This window comes from Capra hircus, chromosome 11, assembly GCF_001704415.2.
Source record: "Capra hircus breed San Clemente chromosome 11, ASM170441v1, whole genome shotgun sequence".
Taxonomy (NCBI): Eukaryota; Metazoa; Chordata; class Mammalia; order Artiodactyla; family Bovidae; genus Capra; species Capra hircus.
The window spans coordinates 86,363,617-86,382,206 of NC_030818.1; the positions used below are offsets into that span (position 1 = coordinate 86,363,617).

The 18,590-nt window shown below is 54.5% G+C and overlaps 1 protein-coding gene across 1 annotated transcript; it reads right to left on the bottom strand.

Annotated features, from left to right (window-relative positions):
- Positions 14,623-17,992, bottom strand: KCNF1 (potassium voltage-gated channel modifier subfamily F member 1). The gene has a single exon (XM_005687000.3). It carries the CDS (start codon positions 16,433-16,435, stop codon positions 14,948-14,950), a length of 1,488 nt encoding a protein of 495 aa, XP_005687057.3. The 5' UTR covers positions 16,436-17,992; the 3' UTR covers positions 14,623-14,947.

The following is an 18,590-nucleotide window of genomic DNA, read 5'->3' on the forward strand; positions in this document are numbered from 1 at the left end:
GATGGCTGTCCAACCTGAGAGGTGCATCCCTTGCCCTCTGGACCTCAGTATCCCCCACAAACTCAAGAAAAGCAATGAGCAAAATGAGTTCTCTGCCCACCCACTACCTAGAGCCCGAGAGTCTATGGCCGTGGGGAAAGCTCCTGGCCAGCCCACTCAGCCCAGAGACCCGCTGGGGGCACACTCAAGGACCCTAACCTGGAGGAGGGGGGCAAAAGGCCTCCTGTGTGGTTCCCGGGTCAGACCTGTGAAAGTCACGTCTGACTCTGTGACCCCATGCACTATACAGTCCATGGAATTCTCCAGGCCAGAATACTGGAGTGGGTAGCCTTTCCCTTCTCCAGTGGATCTTCCCAACCCAGGGATCAAACCCAGGTCACCCACATTGCAGTCGGATTCTTTACCGGCTGAGCCACCAGGAAAGTCCAAGAATACTGGAGTGGGTAGCCTAACCCTTCTCCAGCGGATCTTTCCGACCCAGGAATTGAACCAGGGTCTCCTGCATGGCAGGTGGATTCTTTACCAGCCATGGTAAAGCTACCAAGGAAGCCCAACTGCTCACCTCCTGTAGGACAACACTCTGCACCCAAGTTTCCATTTGCAAAACAAGGAGTTGTCAAAATAGTACTGCCTTGGGAGGTGCTGTCAGAATAGGAGTGGGGAGGGCAGGAGAGGGAGGTAAAGGGGTGGAGTTGATGTAGGTAACTTACAACGCCTTGCGTGGAGCTCACTGATGTTAGCTGCTAGCGTCTGGGGAAGGGGCCTAGGGCAGGGCAGGACTGCAGGAGGCCCACCTCAGCCTGTCCTGTCATGTTCACTGTCATTTTCCCTAACATCTTTGCAGCAGAGCCTTAAGATCCACATCAATACTGCACCGTTTAAGACGCTGGAGGGACTTTCCTGGTGGTCCAGTGACTAAGACTCCACATACCCAGTGTATCCACCGCACCCAGGGCAGAGGGCCCAGGTTCGATCCCTTTCAGGGAAGTGGATTCAGTATGCTGCAACAGTTTGCATGCCTCAACTAAAGATTCTGCTTGCTGCAACAAAGATCAAAGACTCCGTGTGCCACAACCAAGACCTGGTGCAGCCAACTAAATAAATAAATATTAAAAAAAAAAAAAAAGATGCTGTAAAGACTGCATCTCTGGAGGATGCGCTGGAGGGAGGAGCTCTCCCTGGCTGTGTCCCCTCAGCCACAGCCAGGACCTGAGTGACCTCAGCTCCTGGTTCCCTCCCAGCCCAGTCGGGACTGGAGCCTCCAGCCCTATCTCACTGCCTGTCCAGCCTGGAACCCCGCTTCAGTCACCACTGGGCTCTGGTCTTCAGCTCCAAGTAGCACCCTTAGCTTCCTTCCTGAGGCTGGGTGCTGGCAGCCCAAGAAACAGAAGAGGTGCCTGGGCCCTTCACTCAGAGGGGGCCCCTTGCTCCATCAGTGACTCGCTAGCTGGGGGTGTGCAAAGTCCACAGACGTCTCTATTGGGCCTTCAGTGTTGTTCAGTTGTTCAGGAAGGAAGAGGGCAGGCAAGGGGCCAGAAAGCAGGAGCAAAGTGGCCACCTCCCCTGCCTCGAATACGAGGCCTGGTTATCTGTGATTCACACCAACCCTATAAGGAAGTGTTATTTCTCAGCTCCAGAGATTAAGCAATCCCTCCAGCCTAACAGAATCAGCAGCAGTGAGAGTCAAGGTTGGCTGACTGATGGCTTTGTGCTTTCCACCACTGTGTTTCTCCCAATAACCCAGAGACAGCTAGTTCAAGGGACCAGGTACTCAGTCCCACACCACAGCTTTGTTTAGTAGCAGGAGGATTTGTGTGTACACAGACAGCTGTCAACTTCTAGGACAGTCATTATTTCAAATGATCTGTCTCATTGTCCTCATAATCCTTGACAATGTCTTGGAAACCCTAGTCCTTGTACACTCAGATGGCTTCCAGGTCTCTCCTGCACCCATAAGTCTCAGAGGTTCATCATCAGCCCAAGGCCCCACACTCTGGCTTATAGCTCCGAGCATCTTGAGAGTCAGGGGACTTTTTTTCTTGGCAGGCTCCCTTGGGATGGAGCAGTACCCCACACATGCGATGTTTCTCTTCTGCCTTCCTAAGCACAGGGCTCTGGCCTCATTCATCTCAAAATCCCTGGACTAAGGCAAGGCTAACCCAAGGTGAACCCCATTAGAATAAAAGATGCCCTCTTCACTCCGGAAATTACGTTTTAGGGCTGTTGTATCAGAAACTGAGGGCAGAGACCCAATATACATTTCTTAGTTTGTCACAGTTTCCATCCTCCTTAGAGACCCCATCCTCTCAAGGGGAGGCCACCAGGCTAAGCAGCTGCTCTCTGGGCTCAGTTCTCTCACCTGGAAAACTTAAAAATGCAAATTCCCAGGCCCTCCTGCACTCCACTGAATGAAAAGCTCTGGGTGGGGCCCCTGGCCTCTGTTTTAACACATCTTGACTCAAGGGATGAGAGTTTGAGCAAGCTCTGAGAGTTGGTGATGGACAGGGAAGCCTGGTGTGCTACAGTCCATGGGGTTGCAAAGAGTCGGACACGACTGAGCGACTGAACTGAACTGAACTGAGAGGCTCCTGATTCGGGCTCATGTGTGAGAACGCTGCGCCTACACTGCCCTTTCCCTCACAAACACAACCTCCATACCCAGAGATGCTGCGTGGACCATGGTCAACCAGCCTGGGTGCAGGGCACCATGGAGAAAGTGAACCAGGTGGCCAGGGGGCCAGAGATCGAGGGACTCAGGATTTGAAAGTGCGCTTGGAGCTGATCTCTGAAAGATGTGAGTGAGGATCCTGCCCCTTCCCGGCAGGAAACAGGGCGCTGGAGGCAGGAGTCAGAGCAGGATGGGCTGGGGGGCTAGGAGAGGGGCCAGAGGGGCCAGGAAAGGGGTCAGAGCTTCTCCCTGTGGGTAACGGGACTCACCTGTTCTGACAGCTTCTTTCCAGGCAGGACTCCCGGAGACACTGCCCTGAGTGTCTGTTGTTTGCGCTTCTGGAGCCTTTGGACGGAAGAGCTTCCGTGTCCAAGTGCAAAGGAACTTTCCCCGAGGACTTGCCTTTGCCTGGCTCTGGTGTCACAAGCTGGATGCCAGTCTCCAGGCCAGGGAGCTGAGGGGCACAGCCAAAGCCACGGGGGCCTCCTCTCTCCATAGAGGCACGGTGGTGGTGAAGGTTGGCAAAGGGAGAGAGTGAGAGGGGAAGGGAAGGGGCGGGGGAGTGAGGGAGGGGTGAGTGCTGGAGGGGGTGGGGCCTTCCAGTCAAGCCCCTCCCACCCTCGTAGGACCCTGCTCCCTTGTGCAGCGCAGGCCGACCCTCTGTCTCTGGGTCCCTCCTTGTGGCTTTAAATAGGATGCTGTTTTGGCCTGCATTGGAGAAGGAAATGGCAGCCCACTCCAGTTTTCTTGCTTGGAGAATCCCGTGGACAGAGGAGCCTGGCGGGCTACAGTCCATGGGGTCGCAAAGAGTCGGACACAACAGAAGCTGTCCATAGTGTTTGACCTGCGAAGGCCCCGCCGACCCTACGATTACAAGGTTGTTTCTCAATTTCTGATCCTGCCTCCTCCGAAGCAGCGATCTGCCTTCCGGGCTCCAATTGCGCCTCATTCATTCCGTAAGTACCCTCCAGCGCCAGCCCTGGGCAGCCTCGTGGCCCGTGACCCATGATTTGAGACAGGCATGACCTCCTGGATATTCCTCTCCTGATGTCCCATCATCTATACAAAGGATGATTAATAAGGACCAAACACTGGGTTAGAGGAGAAACAAAAACCCAGAGGATGGAAACGGCTCCCTTAGCCCTGCCAGTTCCTCTGGGCAGGCTGGAGAGCGGAAGTATGTCCATGTGTTGATCTTTGGCCCAGACAGGTCGGGGGGCCAGGCGCGGAGGAGGCCCAGCGGGGAATGGCAGCCTTGGGTGATGTGGCTATATTCAGATCAATTACACGGTGCAACAAACATTTGAATCACTCCCAGAGCCCTAACTGCTTGGATTTGAATATGCATGAGAAGCTGCCCAGAAATGACTAAAATATATCCGTACATATATATAGTCCAAAAGCCAAACAACTCTGGGGTGAAGAATAACAAAAGGCAGTTTTCCACTCTGGTGAAGGGGTGTTGGATTAATTGATGAAGACTCATTCACAGTAAATGTGCAGATCCAGGGACCCAGGGGAGCCCTTCCATCCTGGCTGCAAGCCTGCAAGGTAGGAAGTGTTTTCCCCATTCACAGATGGGGAATCTGGGACTGTGGGAGTTAAGACCACTGGTCAGTGCTCCAGGCGGAGTTTGAGCGGGTGTCTCTGGGCTCAAAGCCCCACCTTTTCCATGTAGACTCTGTCTCAGACACTGAAAAGATCCCACTGTCTCCCTTTGTGGTTCTTCAGGTTCAGGCTCTACAAAAATAATCTTGACTTCTGCTCCCTGAACTTCTACGCAAAGGAGGAGTCAGTGGAGACCATGAGTAGACATTGAACAGGAGTGATAAGGAAAGAAAGATGCCTTGGAAATTTAGTGATGATGCCGAAAAAATTCAGACAGTTAGAAGGATGATAAAACAGGCATACCCAAACACTGAATCAATAATATAGACAATAAAACCAAGGAAACCTTCAAACACAGGACAGAAGGGCATGAGAAAGCAAAATACACACACACAAGCAAAGCAAAGTTACTGTTAATAAACATGAGGAATTGGTACTCAATTTCTTTTTTTAAAGTTTTTATTTTATATTGGAGTATAGTTGATTAACAGTGTTGTGTTAGCTGCAGGTGTCCAGCAGTGATTCAGTTATACATATATAAGTATCTGTTCTTTTTCTAATTCTTTTCCCATTTAGGTTATTACAGAGTATAGAGCAGAGTTCTCTGTGCTATACTGTATATCCTTACTGATTATCTGTTTTAAATATACAAGTGTGCACAATTTCTAATGAATATATGGAGACAAAAAACCCAGACAAGCAGGAGAAAAGATAAAGCAATAACAGAGGTGAATTTCTCTGTGCTAAAGAAAGACTTGAGTCTTAAATTGAAAGTCACAGCCAAGTGTTGAATGAGGAAACCTTAAAAGAGGTGAGCTTTTTATGTGAAATTTCATGTCCTCAAAGAATTTCAGAATTCCAAAGATATAGAGAAATCCTAAAAGCCTCCAAAGTGAAAAGTCAAATGGTCTAAAAAAGAAACTGATTTCAGACAAATTACCCAGTCCAACTGTCCATTCCCTATAAGGGCAAAATAAAGACATATTCAAAAATGCAAAGACTCAGAAGGTTTATCATCCATGGCCCTATCCTGAAAGATACACCCAAGGACATACTTCCAGTAAAACAAAACAGGGATCCAAGAAAGAGAATGACACAGTAGCCAAGAAACTGTACACCAAACCCTGGAGTGTAATGCAAACAAGATCAGAGGATGACAGCTGTGGCACAGACCTCGAGAGCAAATGGTACAAACCCAATCAGGACATTAGAAGGCTCTGAAAAGAATGCTGTCGAGGGGAAAAACAGATTCATCTTTACTAAATACTCATAGGGAAGAGGTGGATACTCCTAGTGATAATGAGGAGGCATATCAAAACATGATATATTAAAAAATCATGCACTGCCCCTTCACCTAGTGATGTCAGATCTCCCCCACATCTGTGATGAAAAATATTACATTAGAAAGATATTTAAATGCTGGGTATTGATGTAAACGTGTTTAGAATCAGCCAACTGTCAAAGCAGAGAAGTAATTACAGTCACAAAACAGCACGTATGTGTTTTAAAGCTTGGGCCATGAAGAGATTAGGACCTGGTGGTCAGGCAGTAGAGGAAGAGGGAAGGCAGAGGCACCCATGAGGCCCTAATCTTACTCCTACATCATGAGAAGTCAAGAGATGCTGACCAGAGCTAATGTGTTGAGACAAAAGTTCCTGTATGTTATAGAAAACAGTAAGAGTAACTATGGAAGTAAACCTTTTTAAGTGTGGCTGCAGAGATTGTCACTACCGTAGCAGGTAAAATGCCTGTTTCCTAGTGAGGGGCAAGTTCTTTCATTTAGTCACTACAAGTTTATTAAGCATATATTATGTGCTTGGCTTTCTGGTGTATTCTGGGAGTTCAAAGGTAAGCAAAAACCCAGTCCCCAACCTCAAAGAACTGACAGTCTAGTGAGAGAGCCAGGTGTTAATTATATCAATAAAATCACATAAATAAAGGTAAAATCACAAGTGTGATGAGTGTAGGAAGAAAGACACATGGTGCAGTAAGAGATGTTTGACTAGACAGGGAAACTGGAAGGACAAAGCTAAGTCAGCAAGCAAGGGATTGAAGAACAGTTCCATCGGCAGGACCAGGTGGCATGTGCGAAAGCCCTGTGGCAGAGGAAGCAAGAAACTGAAAGAAAACTGAGATGCTGAAAGACACAGCAAGCGAGAGCAGGCAGTGGAGGGGGCCTTTGGAAGAGGATGTCGGGGAGGTACCTCCATGTAGATCAGGCGGAGGACTTGGGTCTAAAAGTATCAGGGCAATTACCATGTTCTGTTCCAAAGTCCCAGGTAAGAGACAGGTTTCCCAGCTCACCCTATGAGGCTGATGTTACCCTGATACCAACACCCGGAAAGAATGGCACAAAACAAGAAAACCATAGGCCAGTCTCATTGTGAATATGAGGTAACAGTCTTAAATAAAACTGCAAGTGGAATCTGGCCGGGAATTAAAAGAACAATATCTTATAACCATCTAGGTTTTGTTCCAAAAGTGCAAGGGAGGAGAGGGCTTAGCATCCAGTTTAGGCCAGTGAAAATGAAGGGACCATCTGCTGGGGACTGGAGCAAGGTACCCTTCTCCTGACCTGAGCTGCAGGAGCATGGTGTTCCTCCTTCCTCTGTGAAAGTGAGCACACCCCTACGGTAGTCAGAGGATGAAGCCCCCTGGGGAGGGGGTTTCAGAGCTGGGAGAGCCACCCAGAGGGAGAGGGAGCTAGGTCTCTCTGACCTGAAGCTGCCCACGTTAGCCTGAGCACCGCCCTATCCGCTGAACCTGTGTGGTTCACATTTGCTGGTCACCTGCAGTGAAGATTCCCAGGGGTCACCCCCACCTCCATGAGCAGAGAGGGGGTGGAAGAAAAGCAAGCCATGCAGCCTCATCCTGGAGCCCTCAAAGGAATGTCAAGGAGTTTGGACCTCACCCCAGGGATTGAAGCAAGGTGGTGACTTGCTCAATGGGCATTTTTGACTAAGTCCTTTGTTGCAGAATTTCAGGACTTAGACTGGAGGCCGGGGACAAGCGAGTGGGTTTTATGGTAAACCAGGCTCCGGTGGTGAGGCCAGGGCCCTCTAACTGTCCTATCTGTGGGTTGTCAGGCCCCAGAGGTGCCGTCTCCGCTGAGCGATGAAGGATGCAGGCTTCAGGAAGTGGTGGCAGGGAGGGAGGTGTGTGGGGAGGGTGGGAGGTAGAGGTAGCCGGGTGGAGGGTTGGGGTGGGGTTGGTGTTTCCCCCGGTAATCCAGGCACTGCCTCAGGGCATCCAGGGAAGAATGTGTGAGCACAGCTCCAGACCTCTGCCTGCAGAGAGGGGACCAGCGGCTGGGAGAAGGGTCTCCAGATGTTAAATGAAACAAAACACTCCCCCACCCAGCTCCCAGCTAAGATTCCATGTCTGCTGTGCTCCCGGAACTGAGTCCCTCCGACTTGGAAGTGAGGTCCCCTCCCCACCCCCCAGGAAGGGCAGGAACAGCGAGGCCTGGAGATGGGGCTGTGGAATCCACCAGGCTCTCCGCTCAGGCAAAGTCGGCAGTAAATCTCTCCTTGTTTACACCGCCTGCCCGGAGTGGGCACTGGCTGCGCGCTCAGAAAATTCCCGGTGTCAGAACAAGCAAGACCTAGGAGATCATCCAGGACACCCGTGGACATGGCCCCAGGGTGAACTGGACGCGGGGCCGGGCACAGGAATGGGACCCGGCGGAAGGTGGGCCCAGCTGGCATGCACCGTGAACACCTAGAGATCTGTTCTGTGCCCGAGACACAACGTGAGGCCCAGCTACAGAGGTGGGACGTGGGCCCCATCCCCAAGAGACCGGACAGCCCTGCCCAAAGTGCAAAGAAGAGCTCTATTCTGGCAGGAGCCAGGACGCCTGTGGCACCATGCCATGCACATAGTGGGTGACAATAAGTTCATCCCGTATTACTTGTTGTGGCCCCACTGTGTGCCAGGCACTGCTCTAGGTGCCCAGATGCTAACCAGCCCTGAAGAACTCACAGCCCAAGTCACCATCCACAGCCAGCAGCATCAGGGAGAGGTGGCCAGGGTCCTTGGAATGCAATGCCTCCATCCCCAGGAGGATCTCTGTCCTGGCCCAGCCCCTCTGCCCCCACTAGTGAGACACCCTAAACAAGTTCATTAAGCTCTCTAAGCCTGTTTTCTAGAAAATGTGTGGAAGGGTCAGTTATAGGAGAGACTGGTCCCTGCCTGCACGCCCCCCACCTGTGCTCCCGGCTAAGAAGAATGTTTGGGTTTCCCGTCTCCCGCAGGCCAGGCCCGTCTGGTCCAGGAGCTGAGGGTGGCTGGTGCACCTGGGGACAGAAAGGAGATGTGTCTGCAAGCCCGGCCTTTGTTGGCTGTGAACCAGCTCAAGGAGAAAAGCAAGGAACTAGAGTGGGGAGAAGCGGCTTCGAGGTGCATCAAGGGCCTTAGCATCTTCCTCTTTTCATTTAGAAGGCAGGCATTCATGTGACTTTGCCTGCGTGTATGCATGCTAACTCTGCCCGGGGGGCCACCTCCCCAAGAGCAGAGTCCATGACCTCCCAGTACAGTTTCTGCCCCCACGGGGCTAGGATGCCGCTTGACAGGCCACACGGGAGGCAGTCTCACCTCTGAGAATGGAAGACGGCATCACAGCTGGGTCTGGATGCAGGGGTAGAGACCGACAGTGGAAAAGGGATGGTGGGTAAAGGGCGGTAGGGATGCTAGGGACCCCTGCGCAGGCAGGGAGCGCAGACTCTCCTGCCTGTGGGGTGGGCAGAGCCACCTGCTCTGGTGTGATGTCGGGGGGCAGCAGGAGATAAAGTGGGAGGGCTACCAGGAGCTGTGCCGTGGGGACCTTGAGAGCCCAGCTTGGCAGTCTGGACATCGCCTGGGGTTGGGGACACCAAAGGGCAGACAGCTGGGCTCTGGCTCATGGTTCCCACTCCCACTCAGGTGCAAAGTGTGGACAGCAGCTGGCGCTCTGGGGGCTCCAGTTTACCTGCAAGCAGGCTGGGCCTCCCTGGGGCTTGTGCTCCCCAAGGCCGGGTCAGATGCACCCCACCAAATCTAGCAAGGAGCCAGACACGTCAAATATGGCCAAGACAAGCAGCTTTGAGCAACGGCTCCCAACCCCCTAGCCAGCATGTGCACCAGCAGACGCCAGCCTGCGTGTTAATATCTGCACCTTCTCTTGGCTGCCACACAGAAGGACAGGTCCCATTTTCCCAGCCAAGCCTTGGTCAACAGGCATTGGGGGACAAAATGTGACTTCCGGCAGCTCCTGTTCAGGGCGAGTCTTTTCCCTCCTAGGCTTTGCCTGGGGAGGGACCCTGAGGCTTAGCTTGTTGCTTCAGAGGGGATACTGCCTTGCCAGGCAGTGGGCACCAGGCCCAAGCTGGAGTTCCGCATGACTTCCCTTTAGCTGTGTGACCAACACCCGGGTCTCACCTGAGGCCAGAGCAGTCATTCCCTCGGGCCCGTTGTTGACAGAGGGAAATAAAGCCATGGTTACAGTAGCCCCAGCTTCTAAGTCTGGCAGAGAGCCTCAGTAACAGTGAAATAATGGAGCATACAGTCTCCTAATTCTTGTTTTCATTTTTGTTTTTTTTCCCCTTCTGGAACCCCAAGGCATCCCTGCGGCTACAACTCGGGCTGCTATAAGTGGAGGAAAGCACTTACAAGCGCTTCCTCCTCAGATTGCCGGTGAGGCTGAAACCCCTTTTCAAATCCGCTGCCAGATGCTGTTCGCAGAGCCCCATGCTCGGAGTCTCAGAGGCGGATAGGTGGGAGGTCTCTCCGGAAACACCTGTCTCTCGTCTCCCGGGGAGATGTCAAAAGACTGTTGAGACACTGAATTCTCCTCGTTGGGGAGGAGGGAGGACCAGCCATCTCCTTCCCAGCTGGGGGGCGGGTGGAGGAGGCAGGGGCCCCTGCCTGGAAACCATTTCCGACACTGGTCTGTCATCTGCTGAAATGACCCCATTAGAGGGACCCTTTAAGTCAGGTCATGCGCTCCCGTTACCATCATCCCCCGGCCACTGCTACGGTCTCACCTGCCTCTGTCAGCTTTCCTCAGGGAGCGTGGGTGAAATAATTCCAGGTCTTGCCATTTTCAAGGATTTTTTCCCCCATTTTCTGGATACTGCCTCTTGTGGGCGGTGGTACCTGCAGACCCCAGATGGTGCGTTTGAAGCTGCAGACACCTCCTACAGTTGCCACGATGGATCCTGAACCCAGCGTGGACCGAGCATCTGGTCCAGAGTGCCTCGCCCAAGAAAATGTTTTCCTTTTCCTTCTGTTTCTTTCCTTATAAACGCCACTGCCAGAACTAGTCCATCTGCAGCGATGCCTTCCTGGGAGATTGGATGACGGCCCCCTGAGCCTTATCAGGGAAGCTCGGGGTAAACGCCAGGTGGAGGCCAGGGGAATGTCACCTCCTGCCTCCGGGTGAGTGTGGGCCGTGGACACTCGGTCAGCTCCTGCACCAAGAAGCAGTATAGCCACCGGCCTGTTGCCTCTGCTCCCTGGGCCTCAGTTTCCCCATCTGAAACACTGAGGGTGACCAGCTCACTGCGTGATTTTTGTACACACACACACTGCCACAGTCACCATTCTCTATTTTCAAAACGGGTTTGTTGTACACACCCAGCTTTAACAGAAGTAGGACAAGCGGGAGTCCTCCATCTGGCCGTGACCTTGAAGACTTTAATTAAAGGCCCCATCACTCGCCTGTGCGCGGTTTGGAGCCACAGCTTTCCCGTCAGTAAGGTACAGGGGACGAGGTGAGTGGCTGGACCAGATGCTGCCTGTTTTCCTTTTACTCGGATATTCCTGTGATTCCAAGAAACCTACCTTTCTTTCTCTTTCTCTCTTTCAATAGAAATTAACAGCTCACAGGAGGCTTGTCAGATCCTTGAGAGTCAGGGAAGAGGATGTCAGGTGATGGTTCCAGGCTGGGGAGCTGTGGGATGTGGTGAGAGGAACAGAGGGAAAGGAAACACTTCCCAGAGCAGGAGCCAGGACCACAGAACCTCATGCAGGACACCGGGAGTTGGGGTGTCTTGGGGGAAAGAAGGAGAGGATTTGTGATGCCAAGGCTCCATGGGATGGACATGGTCTCACCCTCTCTGAGGTGGCTCCACCCTCTGTGTCTTTATTCACGCAGCTGCCCTCCTTCTGCTTCTGGTGGGAGCCCCATTCATCCATCAAGGCCTGACTTAGAGATTTCCCTGGCAGTCCAGTGGTTAAGACTCCATGCTCCCAAGGCAGGGGGCAGGGGTTTGATCCCTGGTTGGGGAACTTAAGATCCCACATGCTGTGAGGGACAGCCAAACAATAACAACAACAACAAAACCCTGACTTAGTGCTCATTTCCTGTAGCCCAGGGTTGGCACACTTGTAATGGAAACGGCCACGAATAAGCAGTTTTGACTAAGGCCACATGACCTCCATCGCAGCTGTTCAACTGTATCCTTGTAGCTCTGGAGCAGTGAGCTAGGGGCGTGGCTGTACTCCTAAAAGAATTGATTTGAATTCTGGGTGCTTCTCATGCGTCATAAAGTGTTATTCTTCTTTTGATTAAAAAAAATCATTTTAAAATGCAAAGACTGTTCTTAACTCGGGGCTGTATAAATATAGGCAAGGGGTCATCGTTTGCCAGTCCTGCTCTGGCCTCTTGCTATGCAAAATGCAGTTCATGGACTAGCAGCACCAGCCTCACCTGAGAGCGTGGTGAAAACGCAGAATTTCAGGGACCACCCAGAGTGACTGATTCCAAGTCTGTATTTCAGCAAAAATCTCTGGATGACCTCTGTGCAATTTAAAGTTTAAAAAAAAAAATATTGATGCCCGGTTGTCACCCAGGATTGGGCTATAACAGGTGTGGTTGCAGCCTGGACACTGGGATTTTGTAAAGCTCCCTGGCAGATTCTGATGTGCCCCAGGAAGATCGCCAGGGAGAGAGGGCTGCCCCCCCCCAACCTGGCTCCCAAAGACCCCTGGTCACTCCTCCTTGACAAAGCTCATCACCGTGTGAGCTCAGGTCACGCCCTGAGCTCCTCCAGGACCAAGACACCATGCAGTCTTAACAGACACAGGAGCTCAGACAAGATGCCCGCCCTCTTGGGAGTCAGTCTCCTCCTTAGGACGGATGCGATGGGCTCTGAGTGCTTTCGTAGCCGTGAAGACGCTCTCCCCTGGGAACGCCAATGGTTAGGACTCGGTGCTTTCACTGCCAGAGGCCCAGGTTTAATCCTTGGTGGGGGACCTAAGAAGGACTCCCCAGCTGGCTCAGCAGTAAAGAATCTCCCTGCAATGCAGGAGACACAGGTGACGCGGGTTTGATCCCTGGGTTGGGAAGATCCGGGGAGGAAGAAATGGCAACCCACTCCAGTATCCTGGCCTGGAAAACTCCATGGACAGGGGAGCCTTGGAGGCTAAGAGCCCATGGGGTTGCAAAGAGTTGGAATTGACTGAGCATGCATTCTTGGGGAACTAAGATCCTGCAAGCCACGCAGCATGGCCAAAAAAAAAAAAACCCCAAAACAAAACCACTGTCCCTGACCCCAGAGGAATAGTAGGGAAGACACTCCTGGCCTCTCTCCAACCCCCAGCTTCTCCCCGGCTCAGGGCTCAGAGTCTTCAGACTGGCCCAGGCTCAGAGCTCCCCAAGGACTCTGGGGGCAGTGGGGATGAAAACAGGCAACCTCACCCCACTCAGCCCCATTCGTCACATTCAGCAGGCCCCACTGAACCCCAGGGAGGGCCAACAATCCCCTCTTTCCGACCCCCTCTCCTCCTTCCCACTGAGTCCCACAACCCCAGGCCCATCTCCTTCCTCTGCCTTCCATAATCCCCTGACCTGGATTTCCCTGGAGAAGAGGGTGAGGGAGGGGTGCACTAGGTTGGCTCAGGGCCCCGCACTCCACAGGCACGGCTCTGAGTCTCTCCTCCCTGCAAGGCCCCTATCACATGGAGCCTCCCACCTCCTGGAGCCCCCAACCCAATAAGTGTGCAGCCCTAGACTTCTGAATCCTGCAAGAGGCCCCGAGAACGCCTCCCTCTTCATACACACGGGAGACCAAGTCTCAGAGGAGGAGGGACTCACACCCAGGACAGTGCAAACCGGGGACTCCCCTCCTCTCCCCTCACCCCTCCCCTTCCCCTCCCCCATACCTCCCCTGCCCGCAGAGGGCTCCTCCCTCTGCACCAGCTGCCCCAGGCAGGGAAGGAAGAACGGGGCGCTGGGGTTTGTGGGAGGTGGACAGCCAGAGGGGCCTGCTGGGACCACCTCCATACCAAGGGGCCTGCCTTTGACTGAGGAAAGTGTGACAGGGCCCTGCATCCTCCCCTCCCCCATCGGCATGACCTCCCGGCCCCGTGGAGGCCAGAGTGGGCAGCTGTGGCCCTCACACCCCTCCCAGCACACAGCAACGGAAACGCCTGCCATTTACTGAGCAGCTACTATGTGCCAGGCACTGTGCTAAGCACTGTGATCTTCTGAGATAGTGCTTCCATTTAATAAGTGATCAGAAAGAGGATCAGAGAGGCTATCAGCCAGACAAAGGTCACCAAGGAAGGGAGTGATAGGGGAGGGCTGGTAGAGAACAGCTCAGAGATTTCTCTGAGAAGACAGCTCAGAGATTTGAAACTAGAAGGCATCTCAGAGATTTCCTCCTCAATCCCTGGAATTCAAACCCAGGTCTGTCCGTATCTGTTTCCCCAGGGGGCTCTCAGACCAGGTTGGCAGCAGGCCGCAGGGGCCGTGTTCACGTTTGTCCCTGCAGCTGATCCCTCAGAGGTGCTGGTTCCAGGAGACAGGGTGAGCTGGAGGACAGATACAGCCACACCGAGGAAGCTCAGCTGCCCTCCCAGGCTGCAGCTGTCCTGTCCCAAGACCTCCTCACATCACGGTGAATGCATATGCTTTGGGTTCAGCAGTCCTGGGACTGAATTCTTGCTCTGTGTGCCCTTGGAACTCAGTTTCTCCTTCTGTGAAGTGGGAGTACCTAGCTAACAGTGTTGCTGGAAGCAATGGAAAGAAGTTGTGGAAAGGGCCTCACACAGGTGATAAAGAAACAGTAACCCCGCTGTTGGGTGTTTCCCGTTCTGTGGATTCTCCCTCTCCTGGGAGCAAGCTTTTCCTCAGAAGGGAACAGACGGCACAGAGCCTCCTGGAATGTGACAAGGCTCCCTGGGCTGAACCCTGAGTATTAGCCCTTCTTTAATTAGCCCTTAACTAAAAATAATGTCCCTTGCCACCCTGGGCTGCGCACCTACCTCCTGGGTGGGGCTGAACCACATCTGGGAGTTGAAGGGGGGGTGCCGGGTCGGGGAGTGGGGAGCAGCCAGCCTGTGAGACAGAACCTAGAAGATAGGCAGGTGCAGAGAGCTGGAGGCTTTATTGAGGGAGATACAGAACCGGGTGAGGGCTCCTGCCGTCAACCAGACCATGGCCTCCATGACCCCCACAATGTCAGGGACTCCTGGACACCTGTCCGTCTCCCTCCCCTGCCCCTGGACAACACAAAGGGAATCTTACCCCAGACTCATCAGAGGTGCCCAAGAGGGCCTCCAGAGTTCTGTTCAGGAGTGGGTAGGGAGGGGACAAATGACGGCCCCTCCCGGGCAGTCATGGACAGTCCCATCACACCGGTCCATCCATCTCTCCACCAGCCGGCCTGTCTGTGCCTGAGTCGGCCCCCATCACTTGCAGCTCTGGAGCCGGGTCCTATGGTGCTTTTCCTCGGTCAGCAGGGGGATGAAGGTGTCACTGTGGGACAGCTTCAGACGGCTGCTCCAGCTCGGGTCCTCCTTCCCCACAGGCTCTGGCGGTGGGAGGTGGTCCAGGTCACCGCGGGAGCCCCCTGCCTTGCCCTCACCAGCAGTGCCGGAGTTGAGCTCCATCAGCTCCAGCTCGTGCCTGGCCGCCGTCTCCAGGACTCGCTGCTTGTTGTAGTATCTGACAAAGTTGTTGATGATGGGATGAATGGGCAGGGCAATGGCAATGACCCCACACAGGAAGCTGATGGCCGCATTGAGCTTGCCCAGGGTGGTCTTGGGGTAGATGTCACCGTAGCCCACTGTGGTCATGGTGATGATGGCCCACCAGAAGGACTGGGGGATGCTCTTAAACAGGGTCTCTGGGTGGCTCTGCTCCATGGTGTAGCCCAGGGCAGAGAAGACGAAGATGCCCACGGCCAGGTACATGAGCAGCAGCCCCAGTTCCTTGAAGCTGCGCTTGAGGGCGTAGGTGAGGGTCTGCAGCCCGGAGGAGTGGCGCGCCAGCTTGAAGATCCGGGCGATGCGCATGATCCGTAGGGCCTGCACCGCCTGCTGCACGTTGGTCAGCTCCATCATGCGGGCGCCCAGGTGTGTGAGCGTGAGGCTCACGTAGAACGGGAGGATGGCCAGCACGTCCACAATGTTCATGAAGGACAGGGCGAAGTGCAGCTTGTTGGGCGAAGAGAAGAGGCGCAGCAGGTACTCCAGCGTGAACCAGCCGATGCAGGCCGTCTCCACGTTCTCCAGCGTCGGGTGCTCCACGCGGTTGCCCTCGGCGTCCAGGACCTGCAGCTCTGGTATGGTGCCCATGCACATGACCACCGACGAGACGAGGATGAGCAGGAAGGACAGCACGGCCACCACGCGCGCCGGACACGAGGACTCGGGCTTCTCCAGGAACTTCCAGACGCACTTCTGGCAGCGGCGCCAGCGGCCCTCGGCCGTGTCCACGCCCAGGTCGTCCAGGATGAGCTGCACGCGGCGGGCGATCTCCTCCAGCTCCTCACGCTTCTCGCTCAGGTGGCTCTTGCAGCAGTCGTCTAGGAACTTGAGGTCCACCTTCCAGAAGTCCATCTCGTTCTTGAAGCAGATGGGACAGATGCCCTTCTTCATGTGCACCTCCCCGAAGTAGTAGACCTCAATGACACACTTGAAGGCATCCGGGTCCCTGTCGAAGTAGAACTCGCGCTTCCCGGGGTCGTAGTCGTCGCACAGGGAGAAGATGGTGTCATAGCCTCCGGCCAAGCAGTGGATGAGCTCGGCCAGCCGGGTCTCGGGGTACCGGCTCAGGAGGTCTCCGTACAGCACCTGCCGCACGCCCCCCACGTTGACCACGATCTCGATGTCGTCGCCCGCCCGGGAGTCCTGGCTACCCGGCTCCGGGAGGCTGCGCTCCCCGGTCCCGTCCATTCTCCTGGCGTGTGCCCGCGCGGCCTCGGCTCCGCGCCCTGCAGCCGCCGCAGGGTCGGCGGGTCCCACCGGTGCGCGGACCCAGGGGAAGCCTGGCCGGCGCCCGCCTGCCTGGAAGCGCGGTCACAACCGGCGGCTGCGGGCTGGGGCGCGCCGCGGGGGAGGCATGCACCCGGCGGCGGGGGTCCCGGCGGGCATCCGGGCGCTGGGGGCGCGCCGGCGGTGCAGGGCGGTGTGTGTGGGGGGGTGCGGTTCTCGCGGCCACCTGCCTTGCCCCGAGCACTCACCCCGGCTCCCGGGTGCGGCGATCCGCCGTTTCGGCTCGGCCTCTTGCAGGAGTGGGGTCCCCCCTCGTAGGCGTCAGGCAGGGTCCTGGGTCCCCGGGCGCGCGGGTCCCCGCGTGCGCCGCCGGCGCGAGACGGGTCCCGTCGCTGCCGGACCCACACCGCCCGCCGAGGTGTGCGGAGAGAGAACTTGGGCTTGCTTTGCCCAAGCCGTTTCTAAACACAATAGGAATTCCAGCCTGACGTCAAGAGCTTTTCAGACTGTACCCTCTTCTGGTGAAATTCTGCAAGGCACGCGCGGCAGCGGCAGGGGAACGGGTTAACCCTTGGGCAGACGGGCACAGCTGAGCGCCCGCCGCCACCGCCGCGCGCCTGTCCTCCCTTCCTGGCGCCGCGGGTCACACGGGGCCCGGGACCTCCGGCTTGAAAGCGACAGGCCGGCGCTGGCTGAAAAGTTTCTCTCTCTCTGCATCCAGAAGATCGATAGTGAGAGAACACAGCTGCCTGTTGCTCGGTCCGCGAACCGTGTCCAAGAAAGCCCTTCAGACGCCCGCCCGCGCGTCCCGGCCGCCGGTCCCGCCTGGTCCCGGGATGCTTCCCTCGCTCCCCCTAGGGCGTCACTTTCGACCTGTATAACGGCTACAACCAGTCCAGCCCCGCGGAGGAGAGAAGGTCACACAGTGAAATGGGAATGGAACCCAGGGTGGGCGCCTCTTCCTCAGAGATTCCTGCTGTCCTGGCTGACTGACACAGCTCCTTAGCGGACTGAAAGTCTGCCTTGAAGTCCTCGCTGTCCACCATTTTCCATTTCTCTGCAATCCAACATCACCACCACCTCCAGAGCCTTGAACCCCCAGACTCCCACCTCCCCATCCCCATCCTCTGTCGCCCAGGCCTGCGTGTCCCTCCCACGAAACGTCCCACACTCTCCCCTCTCTTCCAGACCTGCAGCCTCTGCCTGCACCATTCCAGCGGCAGCAGCATCTACCCTGCAAATTATCAAGCATCACCTGTGAACCGGGGACTGTGTTAACAAAAACATTGTAAAGAGAGGGATGAGGGGGCAGAGCACGGAATTTTTAGGGCAGTGAAACTACTCTGTATAACACTCTAGCACTGGGTACATGTCATCCTATGTTTGTTCAAACTGTGGAGTGTGCCACACCAAGAGTGGACATCAGTGTAAACTATGGACTTTGCATGATAAAGACGTGACAGTGTTGTATCATTGATTGTAACAGATGCACGTCTGGTGGGAGAGGCTGAAGGAATGAGGGGGCAGGGAGTATGTGGGAAATCTCTGTCTTGTATTTACTTTTGCTATGCACCTAAAACTGCTCTTTAAAAATCTATTAAAAATATATTCTGTAGGCTGGGTCACTGACAGTTACTGGTTGTTTTTTTTTTTTCTTTAATGAGATCATGTAAAACTGAATATGTTAAAATACATCACATGAAGATAGTTTGGTGAAACTTCTTTTTACAGATTTTATTTTGTTTCCATTTAAAATCAACCTATGATGTGTTACTACAGAATAAGAAACTGAGATTCAGAAAGGTTGAATAAAAATAACAGTTATTATAAATGCACCATGAGCCAAGCGTTTGCATCCCCATAGCATCCCTCTGAGGATGCAGGATGTCACGTAACCTGCCTGAAGTGCTCAGCCAGAAGGGGGTGAAGGTGCAGTGGGAACCCTGGGAGCCTGCTGCCCCAGCCCACAGGCTTCGCTTCCCTGTCCAGGTTGCTCGGCTGCAGGGGGAGCTGGGATTTGACCTCACGCCGATTCTTCTCTCTGATATAGTGCAGCACACACCTCCTGTACCTCCCTCCAGGCCTTCCTCATGTTATTTCCCTTCTCTGTTGTCTT

Excerpts from the sequence above, each read along its gene's own strand:
- KCNF1 (XM_005687000.3), bottom strand. The coding sequence starts at position 16,435 with ATGGACGGGACCGGGGAGCGCAGCCTCCCGGAGCCGGGTAGCCAGGAC.